The 23,039-nt window shown below is 31.6% G+C and overlaps 1 protein-coding gene across 1 annotated transcript in view; it reads right to left on the bottom strand.

The window, feature by feature from the left end:
* The window catches only part of LOC114327110 (fatty acid synthase-like), a 76,527-nt gene that overhangs the window by 51,112 nt on the left and 2,376 nt on the right, over positions 1-23,039 (bottom strand). The window contains exons 2-4 of the mRNA XM_028275614.2: positions 22,045-22,521; positions 13,938-14,200; positions 597-982 (exon numbers count right to left, since the gene is read on the bottom strand). Of these exons, the coding sequence (XP_028131415.1) occupies positions 597-982; positions 13,938-14,200; positions 22,045-22,521 (1,126 nt within the window). The remainder of the gene's footprint in view (positions 1-596; positions 983-13,937; positions 14,201-22,044; positions 22,522-23,039) is intronic.

The following is a 23,039-nucleotide window of genomic DNA, read 5'->3' on the forward strand; positions in this document are numbered from 1 at the left end:
CGAGATGTGGCTTCTTTTTTAAGATGGTTCAAAATATACCCAAAAATGTAAATTTTCGTATTTCGATTAATCGTACTTAGCCATATACAAAGTATATGGTGGATTTGAAAAATATTCAAAATATCTCGATAAAAGCTGGCTTTTCGAAAAAGTACTAGGAGATAAAAAAGTTTTAAAAACATTGTGTTTAATTAATGGTACCACAATAATAATTTAATTGGAACGTGCACATAAGTTTGGGGGGGATTTAAGGGAACGAAACCCCCATAAAAATTTTATGGGGTGCACACATTTTACTATAATTTATTTTTAAGATGCTCCTGGCATAAGAATGCCACATGTCCATTTTCAATAAAAATCTGTAATAGTCCTCGATATGTTGGAAAAAATCGATTTTCATTTTATAACTTTGAAGGGCTGTAACTTTGTTTATGTTCACATTTGTACTAAGGTAAGTTAGGTTCAATCGAACTATTTTTGATCGCAGAATATGGGACCTATATATTTATGACCTGTATTTTTGTTAAACCCTGTATTAAATGCTATTACGTATGCTTACTAGGTAAGCTAAAAAATAAAAATAAATAGTTACTTACTTTCCCAAAGAACACAAAAAGTTGTCCAAGCTGTCAATACTTCCTTTTTTCATTAGTGAGATGTGAGGAACCTTAGGGCCCAAATTCGATTTAATTATAAACTGTAAGGTTCCAGTTGGACATATCTCCACCGTGACAATATTGTCTGGTAGTTTTTTAAAGATTTGATAAAAATAAACTTCTCTACACACAGCGTTAACATAGTACTCAGCTGAGCATGTTTGAGCTAAAGAAGATGCCCAATCTCTTTCTAGAATAGATGTTGATAGCCATTTAGGAGACCTTTTTTTGGGATGAGGTATAATTTTTTGTATATTCGCCACTAACAAAGGCCTGGCATTGTCCAGGTATTTAGAATGAAAACCATATCCAAAAGTTGGAAGAACCTGAAACAGAATTTTATTTACAATTTAAAGGAAAATCCCAGTAGTTGGCTGAGCCAATGGCTGTATATCATATATCTAAAAAACTTAAAGAGAAGTAAACACCTCGTTTGTAAAATGGTATAATGTTTATTAAAAACTTTAAAAAGTCACCCATATGGATTATAGAAATTTCATCAGAACGTTTTCGATCTTATCAGATCATCATCAGTGACATTCTGTGTTGTAGTTGAAACTAGCCGACTAGTTGAATATAAAAGTTCAATATTACACGGTTTTTAAATGATATTAAAATTTGTGAAACGACACTAGGTCGACCTTAGCAGGTAGAGCATGACTTCCCTGCTCGAAAGAACAAAAGTGGTATTTTATTTGGTCTACAAAAAAAGGACTACAATAGCTACTACAGCACTCTATCCGTCACTAATTTGGTACCGGATTTATTGTGAGCAGCTGAATTAAACACAGCGTTAATTGCCTTCAAGGCTATTGATGATAGAATATGTCGAATAAGACTTCAAAGAAAGTTTGCTGATGTTGGTATTATAAGTCGAGGATCTATTTCATGACCAAAGAGAAGCTAGTACATCCGTAGATAGCCAAACCGGAGATGTGGGCCCAGAGATAACCAAATCAGAGGTTAGTCAGGCAATAGACTCTATGAAAACCAATAAATCTGCTGGTCCAGATGAATTACCTAGCGAGCTGATTAAGTTGTTCAACGAGAAAAACCTGGAAATAATAGTAGAACTGTTCAACGCTATCTATACTACGGGAATCATCCCTAGAGAAATGTTGACATCAGCATTTGTGTATTTGCCAAAGAAAGTGAATGCCAAAGAATGCAGTGACTACCGAACAATAAGCTTAATGTCACATACCTTGAAAATTCTGCTGAAAATTGCCAGAATACACTCTAAACTGGAGCTGGATATTAGTGACACTAAATATGGGTTCCGCAATGGTATGGGTACCAGAGAAGCATTATTCTCCTTCAACGTGCTGACACAGAGAAGTTTGGATGTTAACCGTCCTCTTTACGTCTGTTTTATAGACTACAATAAAGTGTTTGATAAAGTAAAACATGATCGACTCATGGAAATTCTGAAAACTAAAAACCTAGATGAAAGAGATTTAAGACTAATAACACACCTCTATTACAATCACCAAGCAATAGTAAGAACTGAAAAAGAAACATCTGAAGAAATGAAAATAAAGAGAGGAGTCAGGCAAGGCAGCATACTACCACCTCTTTTATTTAACGTTTATTCTGAAGAGGTAATGCGAGAAACTCTGGAAGATGAAACAGTCGGCATAAGAGTAAATGGAGTCTTAGTTAACAACATCAGATATGCAGATGATACAGTAATAATAGCAGATAGTTTACAAGACCTGCAAAGGCTCATGAGTAAAATAGTAAGGTGTAGTAGGGAGTAGGGAGTACGGACTCTCTCTCAATATCAAAAAGACGAAGTTTATGAAAATTAGTAAAAACAACCATAATAATAACGAAATCTTAATAGTAGAGGGCCAGCAGATCGAATGAGTAAAAAAGTACACTTACCTAGGAACACTTATAACAGAAAATAATGACTAGACTGCAGAAATAAAAGTCAGAATCGAAAAAACACGTTTTCATTTTATGAAAATGAAAAATGGCCTATGTAGCAAAGATTTAACATTAGCTCTTAAAGTACGCCTAACAAAATGTTACGTATACAGTGTACTATACTATGGAGTGGAATCATGGACGTTAAATGTAGAGACAATGAGACGACTTAACGCCTTTGAAATGTGGACCTATAGAAGAATTATGAGGGTTTCCTTGGTAGATAGAGTTACGAACAACCAAGTACTGAGAAGAATAGGTAAAGACAAGGAAGTTGAACTCACAATTAAAGAAAGAAAACTACAGTATCTCGGACATGTGATGCGGGGCGAGAAGTATGGCATCCTGCGACTCATAATGCAAGGAAAGATAGATGGCAGAAGAAGCATCTGAAGAAAACGAATTTTATGGCTGAGGAACCTACGAGAATGCCTCAAAAATTAAAATAGCTATTATGATTGCCAACCTCCGTAGCGGAGATGGCACCTGGAGAAGAAGAAGTATTATAAGTATTTTCGCACCAACCGAAGAGAAAGGGACGATAAAAAAGACATTTTCTATTACACAGGCAGACAATTAGTTGAAATACATGTTTGGTAAAAACAGGGCATCACCATGAAGGAGAAGGCTCTCCTGGCTGAAAAATCTACGTACGTGGTTCAACACAACAACCACAAATCTTTTCAGAGCAGCAGTGTGCAAAATATAGATTGCCGTGATGGTCACTAACATCCGAAAAGGATAGGCAGTACAAGAAGGAAAAGGATAGAAAACAGGAGTCAGTGGTTAGGTGTGAGTGTGAGATGGCAACAAACAGTAACATTCGCAGTAGAAATTGCAATTGCTGGATCCAGCATCCAGCAATCCAGCTGGATCCAGCGCTTTTTTACATGCTGGATCCAGCAAACCGTGCTGTATCCAGCAGCGCGGATCCGCAAACATGTCAAATTCGAAATAAGTTACTTAATGTCTTCATTAGCCTCTTTATTCAAAGCCGTGAGTCGGAAACTTGCTATTCTATCGCGGTGGCAGTATCTCAATATGCTTCTAAGTTTCTATAGCTTAAAAGTTTGCATCGATAAACCGTTGATATACATTGATCCTGCGATAAAATTCTCTGCTGGCGAGTGGTCAATAATCAATGAGTTAATCACCACTTTTAACCGGCTGTAGAAGCTCTTTGCAGAATAGAGTCCACTTTGATAACGGCCGACACAACCATGAAATTTGTCTTGGACAAACTAAATAGCCAGGACTCTAGCCTTAATGACGATCTGTCGGAAGCACTACACAACAGAATCAGGGAACGGCGCCTCCATGAGATTACAGGTACATTTAGACAAGGCGAAAACGGCGGGTTCATTGGAAAAAATATTCCCATGACATTTTTTTGTATAATCACATTTAGTGCAGTCACTGAAGGTTTTCACCTCCGATTTCGTTGAACCTCCATCGATTTTTATGAAAATTGGTGAGTAATTAGAGGATACCTCAAGGAACAAAGGTGACATGATGCCAACTTGCGCTTTTACCCTGGGGGTTGGATGCCACCCCTTCTCGGGGGTGAAAATTATTTTATTAAAAATAATACCATAAGTCGATTGAGAAACAAATTATAAGCAAAATTTGTGATATAAAGTTATTAAAATAAATCAACACTTTTTGAGTTATTAAAGACCAAAAATTTTATTTTTTTCGTAAAAAAATGCGTTTTAAATCGGTTTTTCACGTATAAATCAAAAACTATAAGCTTTTACAAAAAGTTATTATTACTGAAATTGAATATAATAAAACATTTAATACATTCCTCACACAAAGAACTAAACTAATGTTAGTTCAAAGTGTGTTATTGGCAATTGAATGTGTATTTTTTTCGACGAGTACTCAAATCTAAGTATTCAACCTTAAATAACGGGAAAACGATGCAATGTATAAAATATTCCTGCTAAACATTTATCAAAGTACTTCGCAATACCTATCAAATGAGCTTCAGAACAAGGTAATAGCGTCAAAATTAAGCAAGTTATAATGAAAATAAAAGAACCGTTTCGAATTTTTTAGGAAAAAGTGAAAAAATAAACATGCGCCATTTCCACAAAAATTTAAATTTATAGTATGCCTTACAAGAACTTCTTTATATTAGCATAAGTAATGTTTTCGATAATTTTGACCAGTTTAGAATGCATATTTTTGAAAAAAATATATAATTTAAAAAAATCATGCTTTTTAAAATTATTGTAATTCTCATATTCTTTTGATAGCACCTCCAAAAATACTCAATATACGTAAAAAATTGTATATAACCAAATTTTAGTTTTTTCTGTGCCAAATATTCTACCTGTTTTACTGTTTCTATAGAGTAAAAAATAACCGAGATAGAAACGTTTAAATTTTAAATTTTGCTGTGGTAACCATGCTACCGGGGTCATTTAACCTTTTATTTTTAAAAAAGTAAGGGGTTTAAAAGATAAGGTTCAACGTGTTTAAATAGCACTTGGAATTATCTTTCAAAAAGTTTTTAGATGAACCTGATATCGTAAACACGAACGGAGTTATTAAAACAAAAAAATAACATTTTTTGGAAAAATTTTTAAAAGATTAATTTTGAAAAAAATTTGGAGCATAAATTTTAACGCTGTCAACATGTTCGGGGGCTCATTTGATAGGTATTTTTAAGTACTTTGAAAAATGTTTAATAAGTTTATGTTATAAAACGCATCAATTTCCCGTTATTTCAGCTTGAATACTTGAGAGTTTTTTACTCGCCGAGAAAAATATACATTCAATTACCTATAACTCACTTTTAGTTAAAACTAAAAGGTTTTTCTAGTAAGGGGTTTATTTCATTTTTTATTAGCTTCAATTTTGATAATAATAACTTTTTTGTAAAAACTTACACTTTTTTAGTTTTTGATGAAAAATTGGTTAAAAACATTCATTTTTCTCAAGAAAAATTAAAATATTTGATCTTTAATACCTCAAAAAGTTTTGATTTATTTTAATAACTTTATATAACAAATTTTGCTTGAAATTTGTCCCTCTATCGAATTATGGGGTTATTTTTAATAAAATAATTTTTACCCCCGAGAAGGGGTGGCATCCACCCCCAGAGTAAAAGTGCAAGTTGGCACCATATCACCTTTGTTCCTTGAGATATCCTCTAACCACTCACCAATTTTCATGAAAATCTATGGAGGTTCAACGAAATCGGAGGTAATAGCTCATATCCACCTTCAGTGACTCCACTAATTCGTGAGACATTCCAGAATAAGGTTCAAGAAGTCGCCCACGCGAAAAGTGGTCCAAATTTTTTTGAACAATTTTTATTGATTCAAATTGGAAAAATCAATATTTTCGGCCCGGACCAATTTTTTAGGGCTTTTGGACCATTCTGGACAAAAAATATCTCTTATAATTTTTCTCTTTTGATCGTTTTCGAGTTATAAGCAATTTAAAATTAAAAAAAAAAAACGAAAAATGGCGATTTTCAAGGCTTAATAACTCGGTTAAAAGTTATTATCAGAAAGTCAGAAAGTGACTAATCACCCTTTTTCCTTTCACGATCCTTTGCTCTATCTCTTTTTCGGTGCGCCCACTCTTGTTGATTGTTGTTCCCAAATATACATATTCCTCACAGTTCTTGATTGTTTCTTTAGATTATTAATTATTAGATCTTCTACTTCAGTCCCGATGCATAAGTATTGCGTTTTGTTTCTATTTACAGAAAGACCCCACTCTTCATATGTTTGAAATACCCGTCTTGTCATGAATTCTAAATCTTCCTTATCCGCTGCTACTACGACTTGGTCGTCCGCGAAATGTAGAGTATACAATGTTGTATCATCGTCAAGTTGAATTCCCATCCCTGAACAAGATCTTCTCCAGTGTTTTAATACTTCATTTAAATAGATCTTAAATAGTACTTGGGAGAGGCAGCATCCTTGTCGTAATCCTTTTGTTACTGGAAATTCTTCTGATAAAATGGTTATTTTTAGTTTGATTTTTGATGTGGCTTTATTGTATAGTTGTTTGACCGCGGCGATGATCGTGTTATTTAAGGAAGATCGTTCAAGAGACTGCCACAGCTTTCTCACAGGAATCGTGTTATATGCTTTTGTGAGATCCACAAATAAAATATGTATTTCCTGGCTTCTTGCAACTTTCTTTTCATTAAGTTGTGTTAGGGTAAATATGTGGTCTACGCAAGATCTTCCAGCTCTAAAACCTGCTTGCTTTTCAATTTCATGAGGTTCGTACTCTTGCTCAATCATGTTTTTTAAGATTTTACCAAACAGCCTGCTAAAGATACTAGTGACCGAGATACACCTGTAGTTTCCGCAGATATCTTTTGGATCTTTTTTGTGAATTGGAGTAATCCATGCTTCTTTCCAACTATTCGGGATTTCTTCCCCATTCAAGTATCTTGTGAATAGCACTTTAAGATACCTTATTAGTTTTGATGTTCCGTGTTTTAGAAGTTCTGCTGGTATGTTCTCCGGCCCGGATGCTTTGTTGTTCTGCACGGATTTAAGTGCTGGTTGTATTTGTTCTTCTTCCACGATTACATATTCGCCGTCTACTCGTATACGTTGGGGTGAATCAGTGTTATAGATATATCTGTTTTCTTGCGTAATGCTCAAAAAAAGCATTCTAAAGCATTTTAAAGCAAAAACCTTCTAGAAAAACATTCATTCTAATAACATAAGCAAAAAACGTTCTATACATTTTATTGATAAAATTAATAGTTTTCGATTTATTCGCTAGCGAAAGTGTTTGTTTTATATCGAAAAAATCAATGTTTTTAATAAGTTTTCTGCTAATAACGAAAAGTTTTCGTTTTATCAAAACAACTTTACTTACCAAAAATGTACCTTTTGAAAAAATAAACAAAGCTTTTTTTTTAATTTCCTTTAAGACGAATAGCTCTTCTTCGTCAAATGCTAAATATTGTAGTTTCAAAGTCAGAAGACAGGAAAACTATGCATTTTTCGAGGATAACCTGTTCAAACTAATTTAAAGTATATAAAAATATCTATCTCAAGGAATAAAAAAAAGTGTCTAGCTTAAAAATTAAGTGACTTATTATGAAAAGAATGTCAGTGAAAAGCATGCCCTATTTTTTTCAGCGAAAAAGTGATCGAAAGCAACCACCTAATCACCATCATAATTAAAATTAGTCATTTACCTTATTTGGTCTTCTTTATTTATGTATTATTAATAGGTTCTAGAAGTTTGACTGGCTTATAATGATTAGTTTTAAAAAAACTGGAATTAAAAGCGAATAAGGAATTTTTGTAGTTTAATAAAAAATGCCATTCTCTTCAGAATAGAAAGATTAGCATCAGATATACAAAAAAATGTTTAAATATGAAATTGTAGGTAATTTAATTCCCAAGAATTTTGTTTGAAAAAAATTTTTCTACGGCAAAAATTAAGTGAATCGTAAATGAGTATATCGAAAAATATTGATTTTTTCGATAACACTTTCGATAGTGAATAAATCGAAAACTATTAATTTTATCAAAAAAATGTATAGAGCATTTTTTGCTTAAAATGAACGTTGTTATCAATGGTTATGGTCAAAATATAATAAAAAATTTCCACCGCCGAGATGGGGCGTCAACTACCTCCCATGGTAAAAGCGCCTTTCGGCATCATATAGATTTTAATCCTAGGACTATCCACTACTTATTCTCAAATTTTCAAGCAAATCGATACATTCTGTAAAAATTGCGAGGTGAAAAGCTTTATTACTTGGGCTAATCTTTCTACTGAACAGTACTACGTACTGTTGTACGGAGTTCAGTTGTGAACTATAACAGACGCCACCTGCAAGAAAATTGAGATTTTCGAAATGTAGCTTTATCGTCGAATCCTGAAAATATTTTATACCAACCACGTAACTAATCAGGATACTCCAGGGAAATAAGCTAGAAATAGACCATGTTCGGGACACTCAAAGATCCAGGTAGCTGACTACTTTTTTAGTTATTGTAGACCTATAGGAAGAAAACCTACCTGTTTCCTGCCTAGAGTTCGCTTCCGTTTTTTAATTACTAACAATTTAGTGCAAAAACCGCGATTTTTTCGATTTTTTCACTCCATTCAAAAGCTAAATAGTTGACATAAAATTACAAAATTTAATTTTTTAGAACATTGAAAACCCTTCAAAATGCCGATTTTTAAAAGTTAAAAAGTTAATTTGTTGCTACACAAACTGCAAAATAAGTGAAAATCGTTATTTGTTAATAACTTTTACTAAAACATCCTTAGAACTTTAGTGTTTCACCCAAAGTTGGGCATTGGGGTTCTTAACAAACCCTGAAAATTTGAGACCGATCCATAAATTAGTTTGAGATTTATTATATTTGTTTATCCCAGAGACATTTATTTTGCAATAACATAAAACAAAAAATAATGAAGATAGGGCAATTCTGCGTATACCAAATGAAAGTAGAAAACTGATGTAATAAAAAAAAGATAAAAAAATTATCTAATATAGTCAAAAATCCAAATGCCAAATTTTTGAAATTGTGTAGTTTATAAACATTTAGAATAACTTTAAAAATATTGCCAGTAGAAAAAATCCTTTTACATAATATTAGAAAAGCTGGTATTTTACATGAATTTTTAAAAATGTACTTCAATTGTTGACTAGTCGTGGTAAGTGAAGGGGGAGCTGGGAGCCGACAAATGCATGAGTTCAAAAACTATAAAAGGCAACTTAAAACTAGTATCATTTCCTATATCTCGGGATCTACTGAATATATTTTGATCGTTATTTTTTTAATTTGTATGTAATTTTTCTGTATATTACCAATATACAATTTGGCTAGACATTTATTAATTAATAAACAGTCAGAAAAAATAATATTTTCCCAAAAATCCATTATTTTAATCATACTATCATTAATAATCATAGGAAAAGTTAAGGCATACTTTAATGAATAAATTAACTTCAATAAATAATTATCTAATAAAAATAATTTATTCATTAAAGTGTACTTTAACTTTTTCTATGATCATTAATGATACTATGATTAAAAAAATATTATTTTTTAAATATATCAAGAATTGTTTAAACAAATTAGACTGTTTATTAATTAATAAATTTATAAACAAATTGCATATTTGTAATGTACGTAGAAATTACATACAAATTAAAAAAAGAAAGATCAAAATCCATTGAGTTTATCTGGAGATACAGAAAATTGTATTAATTTGAAATTGATTTTTCGGTATTTTAACTCGTTGGATTTGTAGGTTCCCTCTAGTAATCGTTTGAACTACATTTGAAAAATCGTAGAGGGTGCTGTGAAGGTACAATGTTTGTACAAATAAGAAAAAAATCCCAGTCTTTAAAATGGCATTAATGAGATTCCTTAATTATTAATAAACAAATTAGCTGTGAATTAAAAAAAAAACACATGGCTAACTTTTTCCCAAATTAACCCAGGCTAAATTTCTCTATTTGAAAATTCGTGTTAAAATACTAGCTTTTCGAATATGTAAAAATATTGTTTCTACGGACAACATTTTTAAAGTTATTCTAAATGTTTATAAACAACAAAATTTCAAAAATTTGGCATTAGGATTTTTGACTATAAATATTACTTAATTTTTTTATCTTTTTTTAATACATTCTTATACTATCACTGGGTTCATTAGAGATTGAACCCCACGAACTGTAGACATATGGATACTATCACTCTTCTACTTTAATTTGGCATATTTAGAGTTGCCCTATCTTCATTATTTTCTGTCTTATGTTATTGCAAAATGAAGGTCTCTGGGATAAACAAATAGAATAACTCTTAAACTAATTAATGCATCGGTCTCAAATTTTGAGGCTTTGTTAAGTATCCCAATACCCAAATTTGGCTGAAACACTAAAGTTCTAAGGTAGTTTTAGTAAAAGTTATTAACAAATAACGATTTTCACTTATTTTGCAGTTTGCGTAGCAACAAATTAACTTTTTAATTTCAAAATTCGGCATTTTGAAGGTTTTCCAATGTTCTAAAAAATTAAATTTTGTTATTTTATGTCAACTATTTAGCTTTTGAATGGGGTGCAAAAACTGAAAAAATCGCGATTTTTGCAATAAATTGTTAATAATTAAAAAACGGACGCGAAGTCTAGGCAGGAAATAGGTAGGTTTTCTTCCTTTAGGTCTACAATAACTAAAAAAGTGGTCAGCTACCTGAACCTTTAAGTGTCCTGAGAAAATCCTTATTTCTCTTGACTAGGATGTTTTATTAAGAATACAAAAAAAGAGCTGTTAACCGCAATAAAAACAGCCAAAATCGAGTAACTCGGTCACATCATGAATGAGGAACAGCGAGAGATATGGACAGCTGCAACTAATCTTACAGGTAAAAGTAGAAGGAAAACAGAGACCAGAAACTCACTGAAAAATCTACGTATGTGGTTCAACACAACAACCAAAAATCTTTTCAGAGCAGCAGCGTGCAAACATTCGAAACGGATAGGCACTACAAGAAGAACAAGAAGAAGAATCTTAACGAGTAGTTCTATCTCAAGAGCAAATATATTGAAATTCATAATAATATACAGGCTGTTATGTTTAAAATAAGGAAGATTTTATTAATCTTCGGTATAACCGGAAGTGGTAGGGGTAGGGGGCTCTAGATATTTGAGATTAATTGGGCATATCTAAACCCCACATTCTTAGTTTTCCTATATGTTATTTATATAAAGTTTCTTTGTTATTAAAGAAAAGTTACCGCATCCACCAACAGGTTATTAGCGGCATTACTTGATAAACAAAGGTTAACAATGATTTTTAACAAATATCAACTAGATTTGGTACAAAAATATTGATTTAGATTAGATAGTAAGTCTTTAGTGGACAGTTTTCTCCTGATAAAGTTGATAGAGTGCTTGGTAATTCTTTATTGAACGTTCACTTTGATATTTTGGACACTCGATTAACATATGGGTGACAGTAGTACCTGGGACGTTCACTAGCCGAAAGTAATAAATATGAGTGTGTCACCTTGGTGTGTCTTATAAGTAGGCGCGTTTGAACCGTTTGAATAAACCGTGAACTAGCACTTGTTTTCCACTGTCGTGTATCTGGTTTTACCGATCTTAGTTTAGATTTCGACAGACACCATTCGCGTTGCCACTGACCAATCACTTTTTGAAAAAAAAAATATTTTGAGATAATTACATACACACTCGCGCACTATTTCAGATTCCGCACTTGTTGCTGCATTACGAGAACTTCTGTCTGCCTCTTTATCCCATCCTATATGTGATGGGATCCATGTAAATTTTTGAGTCGTGCTGTTTTCTTGGGCAATTTATAGTTCAGTTTTTATTACTTTCTCGAAAGGATTTTTAAGATACAGATGCTGCATTGGAAGAAGAGACTTGGGCGAGTCGGTGAGAAACAGGGATATTTGAGAGGTTTGCAGGTTTTAGGCGCGATACAGAGCAAATAGTTCGTTGAATCTAAAAAAAGGAGAATATAGCAATAGATAGAAACAAGCTGCTAATCTATGATGACTGTGATGCATCACTTTCTATTCCGGAGCCCACCTCTCCAAGATGAGCAAGTATTTTTTTATTCAAGTTGGTCAGCCTTGTTTCTATTGATCTTTCTTTTAAGTAGGGACGGATTTCCTTTAACATGTCACTGAGACCTCTCAAATCAGAAGCGAAGTCATTGATTGTGATTATGAGGTTTGATAAGCCAGCTATGCTGTCTAAGAGGAGGACTAATTGATTCTTGTTCAGCGGAAAAGGTGGTTCGTGATTTTCGATGAAGGTTTTGGCAGGATTTATAATGGATGAAATGGGTACATTCGAATGCGTTGTTTCTTCAAGTTTAGATGTCTTTGGCTTCCTTTGAGTTGCTGTAGGTTTTGGTACTACAAATGGATTTTCTTGAAGTGCAATGTCGGTTTCTGGAGAGGCGACTTCACTTATAGAGCGTTTTAAATGAGTTTCTTTGTTTTCAGTTACTTCTGTATTTACATTTGGTAAATTTGACTCAGTATGTTGTGAAAAGGTGCTTTGGTGTGATGATGTGGTAGGAGCTTTATTAGATTGGGACGTTTCAGGTTGGTTAGCCGTAGTGGTAAGGGTTTGCGTAGGAATCGATGCTGTTGCTGTTTCTGCAGCCGAATAGGCTACAGTTGTAGTATTTGAAGTTGTAGAACTTAGTGGAGTTTGTTGTGTCGCAGATATATTTGTAGATTCGGTGCAGGTTGCTGCCACGTATACTGGTTCTTTGCATTTGAAGCAGACGTTTCCATATTGAGAAAAGAATATTGTGTAGTTTGTGTTTTCGAATGCTAATGTTATGGCGCACGGGATGGTTAACTTATGAGGGCTAATATATACCTGCCGTCGAAAACTTAGGATATGGCTGTACTCGGGAAGATTTGCGCCGATTTTTAGAAATGTTATGGGAGATACAAGATGTAGACTTATTTTTTGGGGTTCTTTTCCAAGAACATGGTTTGGAATGGACGGGCATACATTTGACATAACAATTCTTTCAGCAGGTGTTATAAGTCGTATAGCCTTTAAAAGTTCTCCTCGGATAGTGATTTGGCCATAGTTATCTAAAATCTCATCTAGGATATTTTTGTTCGCAAGGTACATACAAACTCGGTTGTTGGAAAGGCGGGAGGCGAAAACGATATTTTTGGGTTGAAGAATATTACCAAGAGGGATTAAGTAGTCATGAAGTGGAGTATTTTCGATTGCACTAAAGACTAGTGCTTGGTCTTTTAAAGGAAATTTAAATTGATTTATCACTGCTGAGTAGCTTTTCGGTAAAATTTGGTTTTGTTGAGATTTTTGATCCATGCTTGCTTCGGTGGAGATCATTTTAGAAGAACAGGTATCACCCGCAAGAGTGAGTGCGGCCCTGTCCCCCTATTGGGAAACGACTCCAGTTTTGTCAGTATAAATCGCAATAAAATTGAAAATGTGTTTAAAAAATACTGGTATATACAATTGTATATTATAATACAATAAAATATATATTATTTCAAAAATTTACGTGAAAAGTACTTAATATGCCGTATATCACTTATACATTACTGCTTTTTTGTATGTACCACTTTCACAAAAACTTAACATATATAAATAAACTTTTATTATTTATATTTACTTGTTGAAACGATAAATTTTCTGCTAATTGCGTTTTGATAACTACCTAGCTCGTCTTCGATACGATGTTAACGGTACGAAAGTTCAAACTCTTCTCTATATAAAGTTTTTCTAAAACGTTTAATTGAAACCCTCAAATAAACACCATGTTTTACAAAATTTAAATAAGTCATAAAATTATTAAAATATTTGCTACAAACCTTGGCAAAAATATTTTCTTGCTGCAACTCTCTAACGCATTTCTCAATATTTTCTGGTTCTCCTGCTATTGTGGTTTTATCAGTGGTATTGAAACACACTGGATAAACATTTGGAGGGCACTTTCTTTCAATGACATCTGCTGGGAGAGACACTGCTGCCATTGCCCCCAATGGAGTATTGGAATCCAAAAGCCCTCTACCCATTCCATAAGCTGTGAGGACTGCTTGTTTAGCTGTTAATGCGCCATCAGCGTAACCACAAGCTACAACGAACACGAGCATATATCAAATCAGCAATTGATTAAATATTAGAAAAATATAAATAAATATTCTAAATTTTTTGGTAATAAAAGTATCACCTATTTAGTGCAGCCGATATGTGAAACAATTGTGCATTTGATGATAGAAATATATAATTTGGACCACATATACTACACATATAAAGGTTCAAATTTAGATATAAGGCCATCTCAGATTTTGCCTTTTACAAAATTGTGCATTTGATGATAGAAATATATAATTTGGACTACATATACTACACATATAAAGGTTCAAATTTAGATATAAGGCCATCTCAGATTTTGCCTTTTACAAAAATGGCGGGGATTCAAAATGGCGACTATACATATGTGACTAATAGCACGATAACTTTTGAACGAGACTTCAGATTTCAACCAAATGTGGTATATAGGTTCTTTTTTTTTGATGTATAAGATCGAGGTCTTGGACCGGAAGAATCGGTTTACCAAAAGTTGTATTTTTCCTGGTTTTTATGTAAAAATATGTTGTTTTTTTTTCAATTCTTTTAAACTGTATGTTTTAATTTTTCAAAAAGTGAATACCGCCATTGAAAATAGCGTAAAAATATATTTTAGGAAATATTTTTAACTTTTTAGTTATGTTAATTACCATTTAATAAATGCAAAACGTATCTTTACATGTACCTATATGCGGCAGATTCGTGCAAATATTATAAGAATTATTGTGCATTTAATGGTAGAAGCATATAATTTCGACCACATATACTACACATATAAAGGTTCAAATTTAGATACAAGGCCATCTCAGTTTTTGTTTCTTTTACAAAAATGGCGGGCATTCAAAATGGCGACTATACATATGTGACTAATAGCACGATAACTTTTGAACAAGACATCAGATTTCAACCAAATTTGGTAGGTATATAGGTTCTTTTTTTGATGAGTAATATCGAGGTCTTGAACCGGAAAAATCGGTTTATCAGAATTTGTGTTTTTACTGTTTTTTTTATGTAAAAATATTTTTATGTAAAGAAGAACAAAAAAATACACTTTCTTCAAATAAACTTTTTTAACCGATGCCTAGATTTTGTGTCATTTTGGAACTACTAATGAAATAAAAAATTTTAGTAGTTCCAAAATGACACAAAATCTAGGCATCGGATAAAAAAGTTTATTTGAAGAAAGTGTATTTTTTTGTTCTTCTTAATGGCGGTACAGGCTCGTTTTTTAATATTGTACTTAATTACAGAGTAATTTCCACATATTAATATATTTTTCAAATTGGGCTCTGTACCGCCATTCTTTATTATATTACGAATACGTGTGCCAAATATCTCGAAAAAATATTCAAAATTACAGCCGCAATCTTGAAACACGTTTTTGCTACCTGTTGATCGCTACTGTTTCCTCTTAAAGTAGCATTTTTAACGCTCCTATGGAGTGCTAAAAATTGCATTTTTAATACGGTTGTAGAAAAATTTTATTTAGCAAATTCGTATAAATGTGAATAATGATTATTGTTCTTTTTACCACTAAAATGAACATTTTTTTACTGAAAATTACTGTTTTTGGAAAAAAATGGACTTAACACATTTTCGCTCTGAAAATAAATTTTTGGTTGTTTAATATTAATTTTGCTACCTATCCTATGGCAAAGACGGAGCTCTATTACGAAAAATATCATACCTATTTTACAAAATTAAGGAAATGTTTGGATATAAAGAACTAAAAATATTTTTATTTATTTATTTTTTATTTATTTATTTATTTATTTATTATCCTAACAGACCTGTAAGGTCTAATTACAAGGATAAAATACAATAATTTTTCTAAAATAAATATACAATAACATAAAAAATAAAAATAACAAAAAAAACAAAATAAGTAGTAAATCTAACATATCAGATAATACAAATCATTCTTATATACTATCCATAAGACTACACTTACTAATCCTATGCCGATAAATTAATAATTGGTCGTAACACTATTCCCCGAAATACATTTTGTGAGACTGCCCAATCTAAATCAGTTAGAGTATTGATGTTATCAGCTAGTCGAAACATGGTCACCAGAGGAGCCCTGGTGGTAGTAGATAATAGTGGAATATTAAACATTACCATATTGCGAGTTAATCTTGATGGTACATTGAACCTGATCAAAGCTAGAATTTCAGGTGAATTAATTTTATTGTTAATTATTTTATGTAAAAATATTAAAGCTGTAAGTTTCCGTCTGTCTTCTAATCATAATATTTTAAACTCATTTCTAAGGCGAGTGGTTCTAACTTCAGTATAATCTGGTCGTATGTGATATTTTTTAAAATAAATATATCTTAAAAATTTATTTTGAATTTTTTCCAGTGTATCTAATGCAGTTTGATACTCACCAAACCAAATATGAGCTCCAAATTCTAATTTTGCCCTTACTAAAGTATAGTATAAAATTTTAAGAGTTGCTATATTTCTAAAATTAAAGGTTTGTCTAATTATAAACCCTAGTAATCGGTTTGCAGACTTCGTGATATTATTTATGTGGCCAGCGAAAGATAATAAATTATTATAGGTGATGCCTAAATCTTTTACCTCTGTACAACGCAGTAAAGTTTCTTCATTAATTTTATATTCAAATATAATAGGATCTTTTAAACGTGTTACGGTAAATATACAGCATTTTTTCACATTAAAGTATAACTTGTTGCAATAGCTCCATTCAAGTAAATTATTTAGATCTTTTTGTAATAATACAGAGTCTCTAACAGTTTGTATGCGTTTGTAGAGTTTTAAATCGTCAGCAAATAGAAGACATTCTGAATGTTTCAAAACTGATGGTAAGTCATTAATAAAAAGTACAAATAAAAGAGGCCCCAGATTAGAACCTTGTGGCACTCCCGAATTAGCTTCAAATTTACCTGAGGTATTTCCATTGTGTTTAACTATAAAAGATCTGTTTTGCAAATAATTTTTTATTAATTCGATAAAATTCTTTGATAAACCAAACTTATTTAATTTTGATAATAACACGTCATGGTCAACCGTATCAAATGCTTTACGAAAGTCTGTATATACAGTATCTAATTGGGACTTTGATTCTAAAGTTTCATATGCTCGATTCATGTAAATAAATAAGTTTGAACTAATAGATTTACTGGCTACAAAACCATGTTGCTGCGATACTAAAAACTTTTCGACATAATGATATAGACTAGAATAAATAATTTGTTCGAATAGTTTAGCTGGTGCACACATTATCGATATCGGTCTATAATTTTCTACATTCATTTTATTACCTGCTTTGAATATAGGAGTTACAATACCAGTTTTCCATATTACAGGATAGCTATTAGAGGAAACTATTAAATTAAATATATGAAGCAATGGTTTTTCTAACCATTCACCACATGCTTTAAGAATATACGGCGGAATCCCATCAGTCCCAGCTGCTTTCTTAGGTTTTATCTTTTTTACTCCGTTGTTGTACTCAGCATCGGTTATGAATTTTATTACAAAGTTGTCACTATGTACAGTATTTTCAGGAAAATTGAGATTATATGAGGCTTTAATTGATGAATACACAGATGAAAAGAAGTCTGCAAATGCATCTACAGTCTTTTCCTCTGTTATTTGTTCCCCTTTAAATGTGTAATTGCTGAAACTTGAGATATCTTTTTTCTTACTATTCACATGATTCCAAAAATAATTAATATCTGTAGATAAATTATTTTCAATATTACTTATATACTTACGTTCCTCTAACTTAATCAATTTATTGACCCTACTCTTAATTCCTTATATTTATCTACATAGTAATTGGAAACAAGCTTTAATTTTTTATATCTATCTTTTTCTTTTAATAAATCTCTAATTTCTTTAGTAAACCAGACCGGATATTTTTTAAATTTACATATTTACAAAATTTCGGTACACAATCGTCTATTAACTTGTTCCATATATTATAAAATGCATTTAACGCTACATTCACATCTGACTGTTCCCTAATCACATTATCCCAGTTTGCATCTCTAATACTTACACTTAACCTAAGAAAGTCACATTTTTTATAATTGTACTGAATTTCTGTTAAATGCTGATTACTTAGTTTTGGCTTTGATTTAGTTTTAATTACAATATCCAGGGCAGGATGGTATAAATCTTCTTTGACAAATGGGAGACAATCTCTACTGACTGTACAATTATTCCAGTTACTATCCGAGCTAATTACCAAATCTAATGTCCTACCTTGCAAATTTTTAATATTATTATAGAGTTTAAATCCATTGTAATCAAGAAAGTCTTGTAATTTTTCAAAAATGTCATTAGAGATGTTATTGTCAATATGTATACCAGTTACACTGGGTATATTAAAATCCCCAAAAAGGTATATATTTTCTTCATCCATTATATGAGATTGTAAACATTCAAATGCGGTCTCATACACATTACCCCCGCTTCCCGAAGGTATATATATAGAACAAAAGGTGTACTTGCAACTATTGACCTTAAACTTAACTATAACAGCTTCAAATAAAGTGTTATATTTTATTACATTTAAAATTTTATAATTTTTTCTAAGTGCAATAAAAACTCCACCACCTGTGGATTTTTCTGTCAACTGAAGGTTCCGGTCTGATCTTATTAAGTTAAAAATTGAAGTGTCTACTACTTCACCATCCATTACTCTATCCTGTAGCCATGTTTCGACAGCAATAATAACATCATAGTTGTCATTCAAGCAACTACTGAAAAAATCGCTTAATTTAGTGTTCAGTCCTCGGCAGTTTTGATAATATATATCAAGGGTGGATATCGTAAGTGTTTTACATCACGAGCTCTTAATCATAAAGTTTAACTAATGTAATAAATATGAATCATATTTTCTTTAAATAGAAATAAGACGAGATATTATACGGACGTATGTATTTGTAACAGAACCATTAATACGAGTACCTACTAAAAAACTACTTAAAAAGTCGAATTAAAAAAAAAAACAGAAATGGTTGTAACGCAACTGTATTTTTATTAACTAAAAAAATTAACAATAACTTTTTGAAATACATAAAAAAATAATAAATACTTAACAAACGCAGAGCTATTGCCGCTATATCAGTAATTTCAATTGTGGCTATGCACTAGAGTGTGAAAAAAAATCGTGAATCCTCGCTGGAACCCACTTTAGCAGATCATTGAATTTTTTAGTACTTATCCGATTTAAGGTATCTCTCAACAAAATCAATCTTCTACAGATTGATGGTTTCTTCTACCAACTCTTCGATTAAGTCTACACTCTTAAATTCCAAATCGAACTCTGTTTTAAAGTACAGAATCCCAGGAATTTTCTTGTCTGAATTCTGAATTACATACATACTGTTTGTAAAATTAATTTTTTTTATTATTCTCAGTTTTATTTTTATTTTGAAACGGCGAATCGCAAGACAGTTTATTAAAGTCTTTAAAATTAGAAATTTTCATTTCATACACTTTGAAATATTTGTTTTTTACGAAAATTTTAGCCAACTGTAACCAATCCTATGGAGTAGATAATAATTTAAAAATTAGTTATAATTTGAAAATTATAATATGTGGATATCTCGAAAGTAGATGAAAGTAGCACATAATCATTTGTAAGTTCCGGTTGAGCAATTATTATTGGTCCAAATAACAACAGAAGTTGTGCTTTGAGGTGATGAATGAATTGAATCAAGCATGAGGCCATTTCGTTTCCACCTCAACCAGCAATTGATTCATCCCACATTAGAGAGTTCGCCTGTTTTTCCGTTGAATCATAAATTGTATAATTAAAACACCAGAGTTTTAGACTGTAAAAACTTTGAGGATCAGTTAGCTTTTGCTTTGGGCCAGGAAGACATTTTTGTAAATATATCATTAAAACTTTTTGTCCTGGGCTATTGATGGACATCTCCTTGTCTGGAGTATTCCCATCTTGGCCCACTATAATCCTTTAATACTTTATGATACCCCAGGTACATTTTAAAAACCCCCCAGCTCGACTCGAATATTAACAGGTAGGTATTAGGGTGTATTCCCATCTCGGCCCACAAATTTATCTTGGAATTATAGATTAGGGAAAATAATAGGTTGTCGATTTTTTTAACACAAGCTTGGTTTAGAAAAATCCAAAGCTTAGGTTTGGTTAATGAATATAAAGATAAAAGTTCAGATATAGGAAAATGGCTGCGTTACTGTTTTGGCCTTTTATTTTTAAATCCCGAAGAAATTGATGATTTTTATTTTTTTGAACTTTATGAAATTAAACCTGAACACCCTAAATTGGAAGAATTTTCTGACTACCTTTTACAAAAGTACTTAATATCTGATTCAAAATTTCCGCCAAAATATGGGCAGATGCTTCCGCGGCTTTAAATAAAACTACAAATGCATGTGAATCTTTCCATTCCCATTTCAATAATTCAATGTATCAAACTCATCCTTCACTATTTATATTTTTAAATTCAATTTTAAATATACAAGATGAAGTTCATGTTAAGTGTAACAGTATAAATACACTCCATAAATTTATAAATATATATAAAGTTAATGAATAAAACAACCATATGTTATCGCAACTAGAGTATGTTAAAATATTATCAAATTATTATAAATTTTGATATTAGCTTTTATTTTTATTGGACTATGTATAATTATATATCTATTTAATAAAGTTATTCTATAAATGTGTTTTTTTCCATTGAGATGTAAAATTATTTGATTGTAACAATTAATATCTCATGGGCCGAGTTGGGTATATTTTATATCGGGCAGTTTTAATCTTTGCGCCGACTTGGGACATTTTTAAAAGACCTACCTGTTTCTTGGGCCGAAATAGGCACTGCCCCCTTGTCTATATGTTTCAATTTGTACCATCACGTGTAATGTTTCTCACTCAGCTTCAGACGTTGACTGTCTTAGAATGATTAAAAATTCATCGCATTTATCATAAGTGTCTTTTGAAGGAACAGCGAATGATAAATTAAATTCTGTATTAAAAATGTGATTGTAAAGCCATTCTTTGTCTACTTCGTCCAAAGGAATATTTTTCAAATCTCATTCTTCCTTAAACATCCTAAACATTGTAGAAATATTTTAGTGACATCCTAAATACTTGTTCACCGTCTTTCTTCGACTATAATGTGATTCTTCATATGGATAGGCCATTATATGCTCATGAATTCTATCCTTTACCTCATTCTTTACTTTATTTTTAGATGCCTGCTTTCCTCTTTTGTCACATTCTTCACTTGTTTGCATTTTTTCAAGTGAACATCTAACAATAGATTGAGAAATATCTAGAGTCTCTTATCTTCAATAGTAAAAAATATTTCCAGTTACAATGGCTAGCTTGAGCACCTGTTCGTTCTCTTTTTCTTTTGATACACGTTTTTTCAAGATAAGAACATAAAAACTGTATTTTTATATCTATGGTTGTCTCATGATTCGAAAATTGTCGATAAATTTGTGCTCTCTGAGGCACAAACTTGCCAAATTTTAAAAGATTGTGGACTTAATGCTTTGTCTGAATTGCATTATGTGGGACATAATAATTTTTGTTGGACATAATATGGTTTTGCCCTGAAAAACGTATACACCATTTGAAGTGCAGAAGGTACTGTTTTGTTCTAAGCGAAATGTGGACTTAATACTGTTCATACAAGGCTATTTTGGCCAATTTCATTCGAAACAGCGAATAAGAAACACCAGTGAATAGAGCGGAAAATTTTAAGCCCAGTGAACTAAAAAAGTAGAAAACTGAAATACGGATATTGAGGTACACTGAGGTACGGATATTGAAATCGATTTAAGAATAAATAAATAAAAAATTCATATACTCACAAACTTCTCCTAAAGAATGTCCAAAAATTATATCTGGTTCGATTCCAATATGTTTAAGAACGTCAGTTAACGCTATCTGCACCGCTACTAACATCACTAACGAATTAAGAATATTGCCAAAATCATCTCTGGTACCATATTTAATAAGATTAATTAATTTTATACCATAAGGCTCTAAATAATTTGCCGACCTCATTATAGAGTCTTTGAAGATGTCCAATTTCAACATACTTTTGGCGGCAATACCAAGTTCAATCCCAAGTCCTGGGTACACAAATACTAATTTGGGACGGTTCAAGCTTTTAGCAGCAAAAATTTCCTTGTGAAAAGTTTCACATAAAAGAACATACCCTCTGTAAACATGTCCGCTTTTGATTGGATCGTAGTAAGTATGGTTAATTGATGATAAAAACTGTCCATCATGCCGATTTTTTTCAATTCTGCTTATAAGATGTTCCACATCTTCTTTTGTCGTACCTAAAGTATTAATTGAATAATTATTAAAAGATTATTAGATTCCTAAATCTTGATGAAGCAAATGAAGAAAAATAGATATTTATAATTCAAAATGCTAAGTCTTGGTGCGCAATGGTAAGAATGTCAAGTTACTGACAAAAAACTCAGAGGTCGTGAGTTTGAACCCGGCCTAGAAGAGAATAGTTATTAAAAAATGTGTTGGTGGATTTTTACTTAGTAACAAGACAATTACATACATACACACACACACATACACAGAGCCTATTTTAGTTTAAATCAGGGGCCCGAAAATTAAGTAGTGCCTCGGGCCCCTAACAAAAATTTATATAAATATGTAGTGATAATAATAATAATAACTTTTTTAAATGTATTAATTATTTAATAGAAATATAGTTGCACCAAAAATTTTAATTTTTAAAATTGCAATTTTAAATTAATAAAATTTTTAATATTTACTATATATTGCAATAAATAAAATTTATATTTTAATAATTAAAAATTGTTTGAAGTGCAAAAAC

The sequence above is a fragment of the Diabrotica virgifera genome, chromosome 7 (assembly GCF_917563875.1).
Source record: "Diabrotica virgifera virgifera chromosome 7, PGI_DIABVI_V3a".
NCBI classification, from domain to species: Eukaryota; Metazoa; Arthropoda; class Insecta; order Coleoptera; family Chrysomelidae; genus Diabrotica; species Diabrotica virgifera.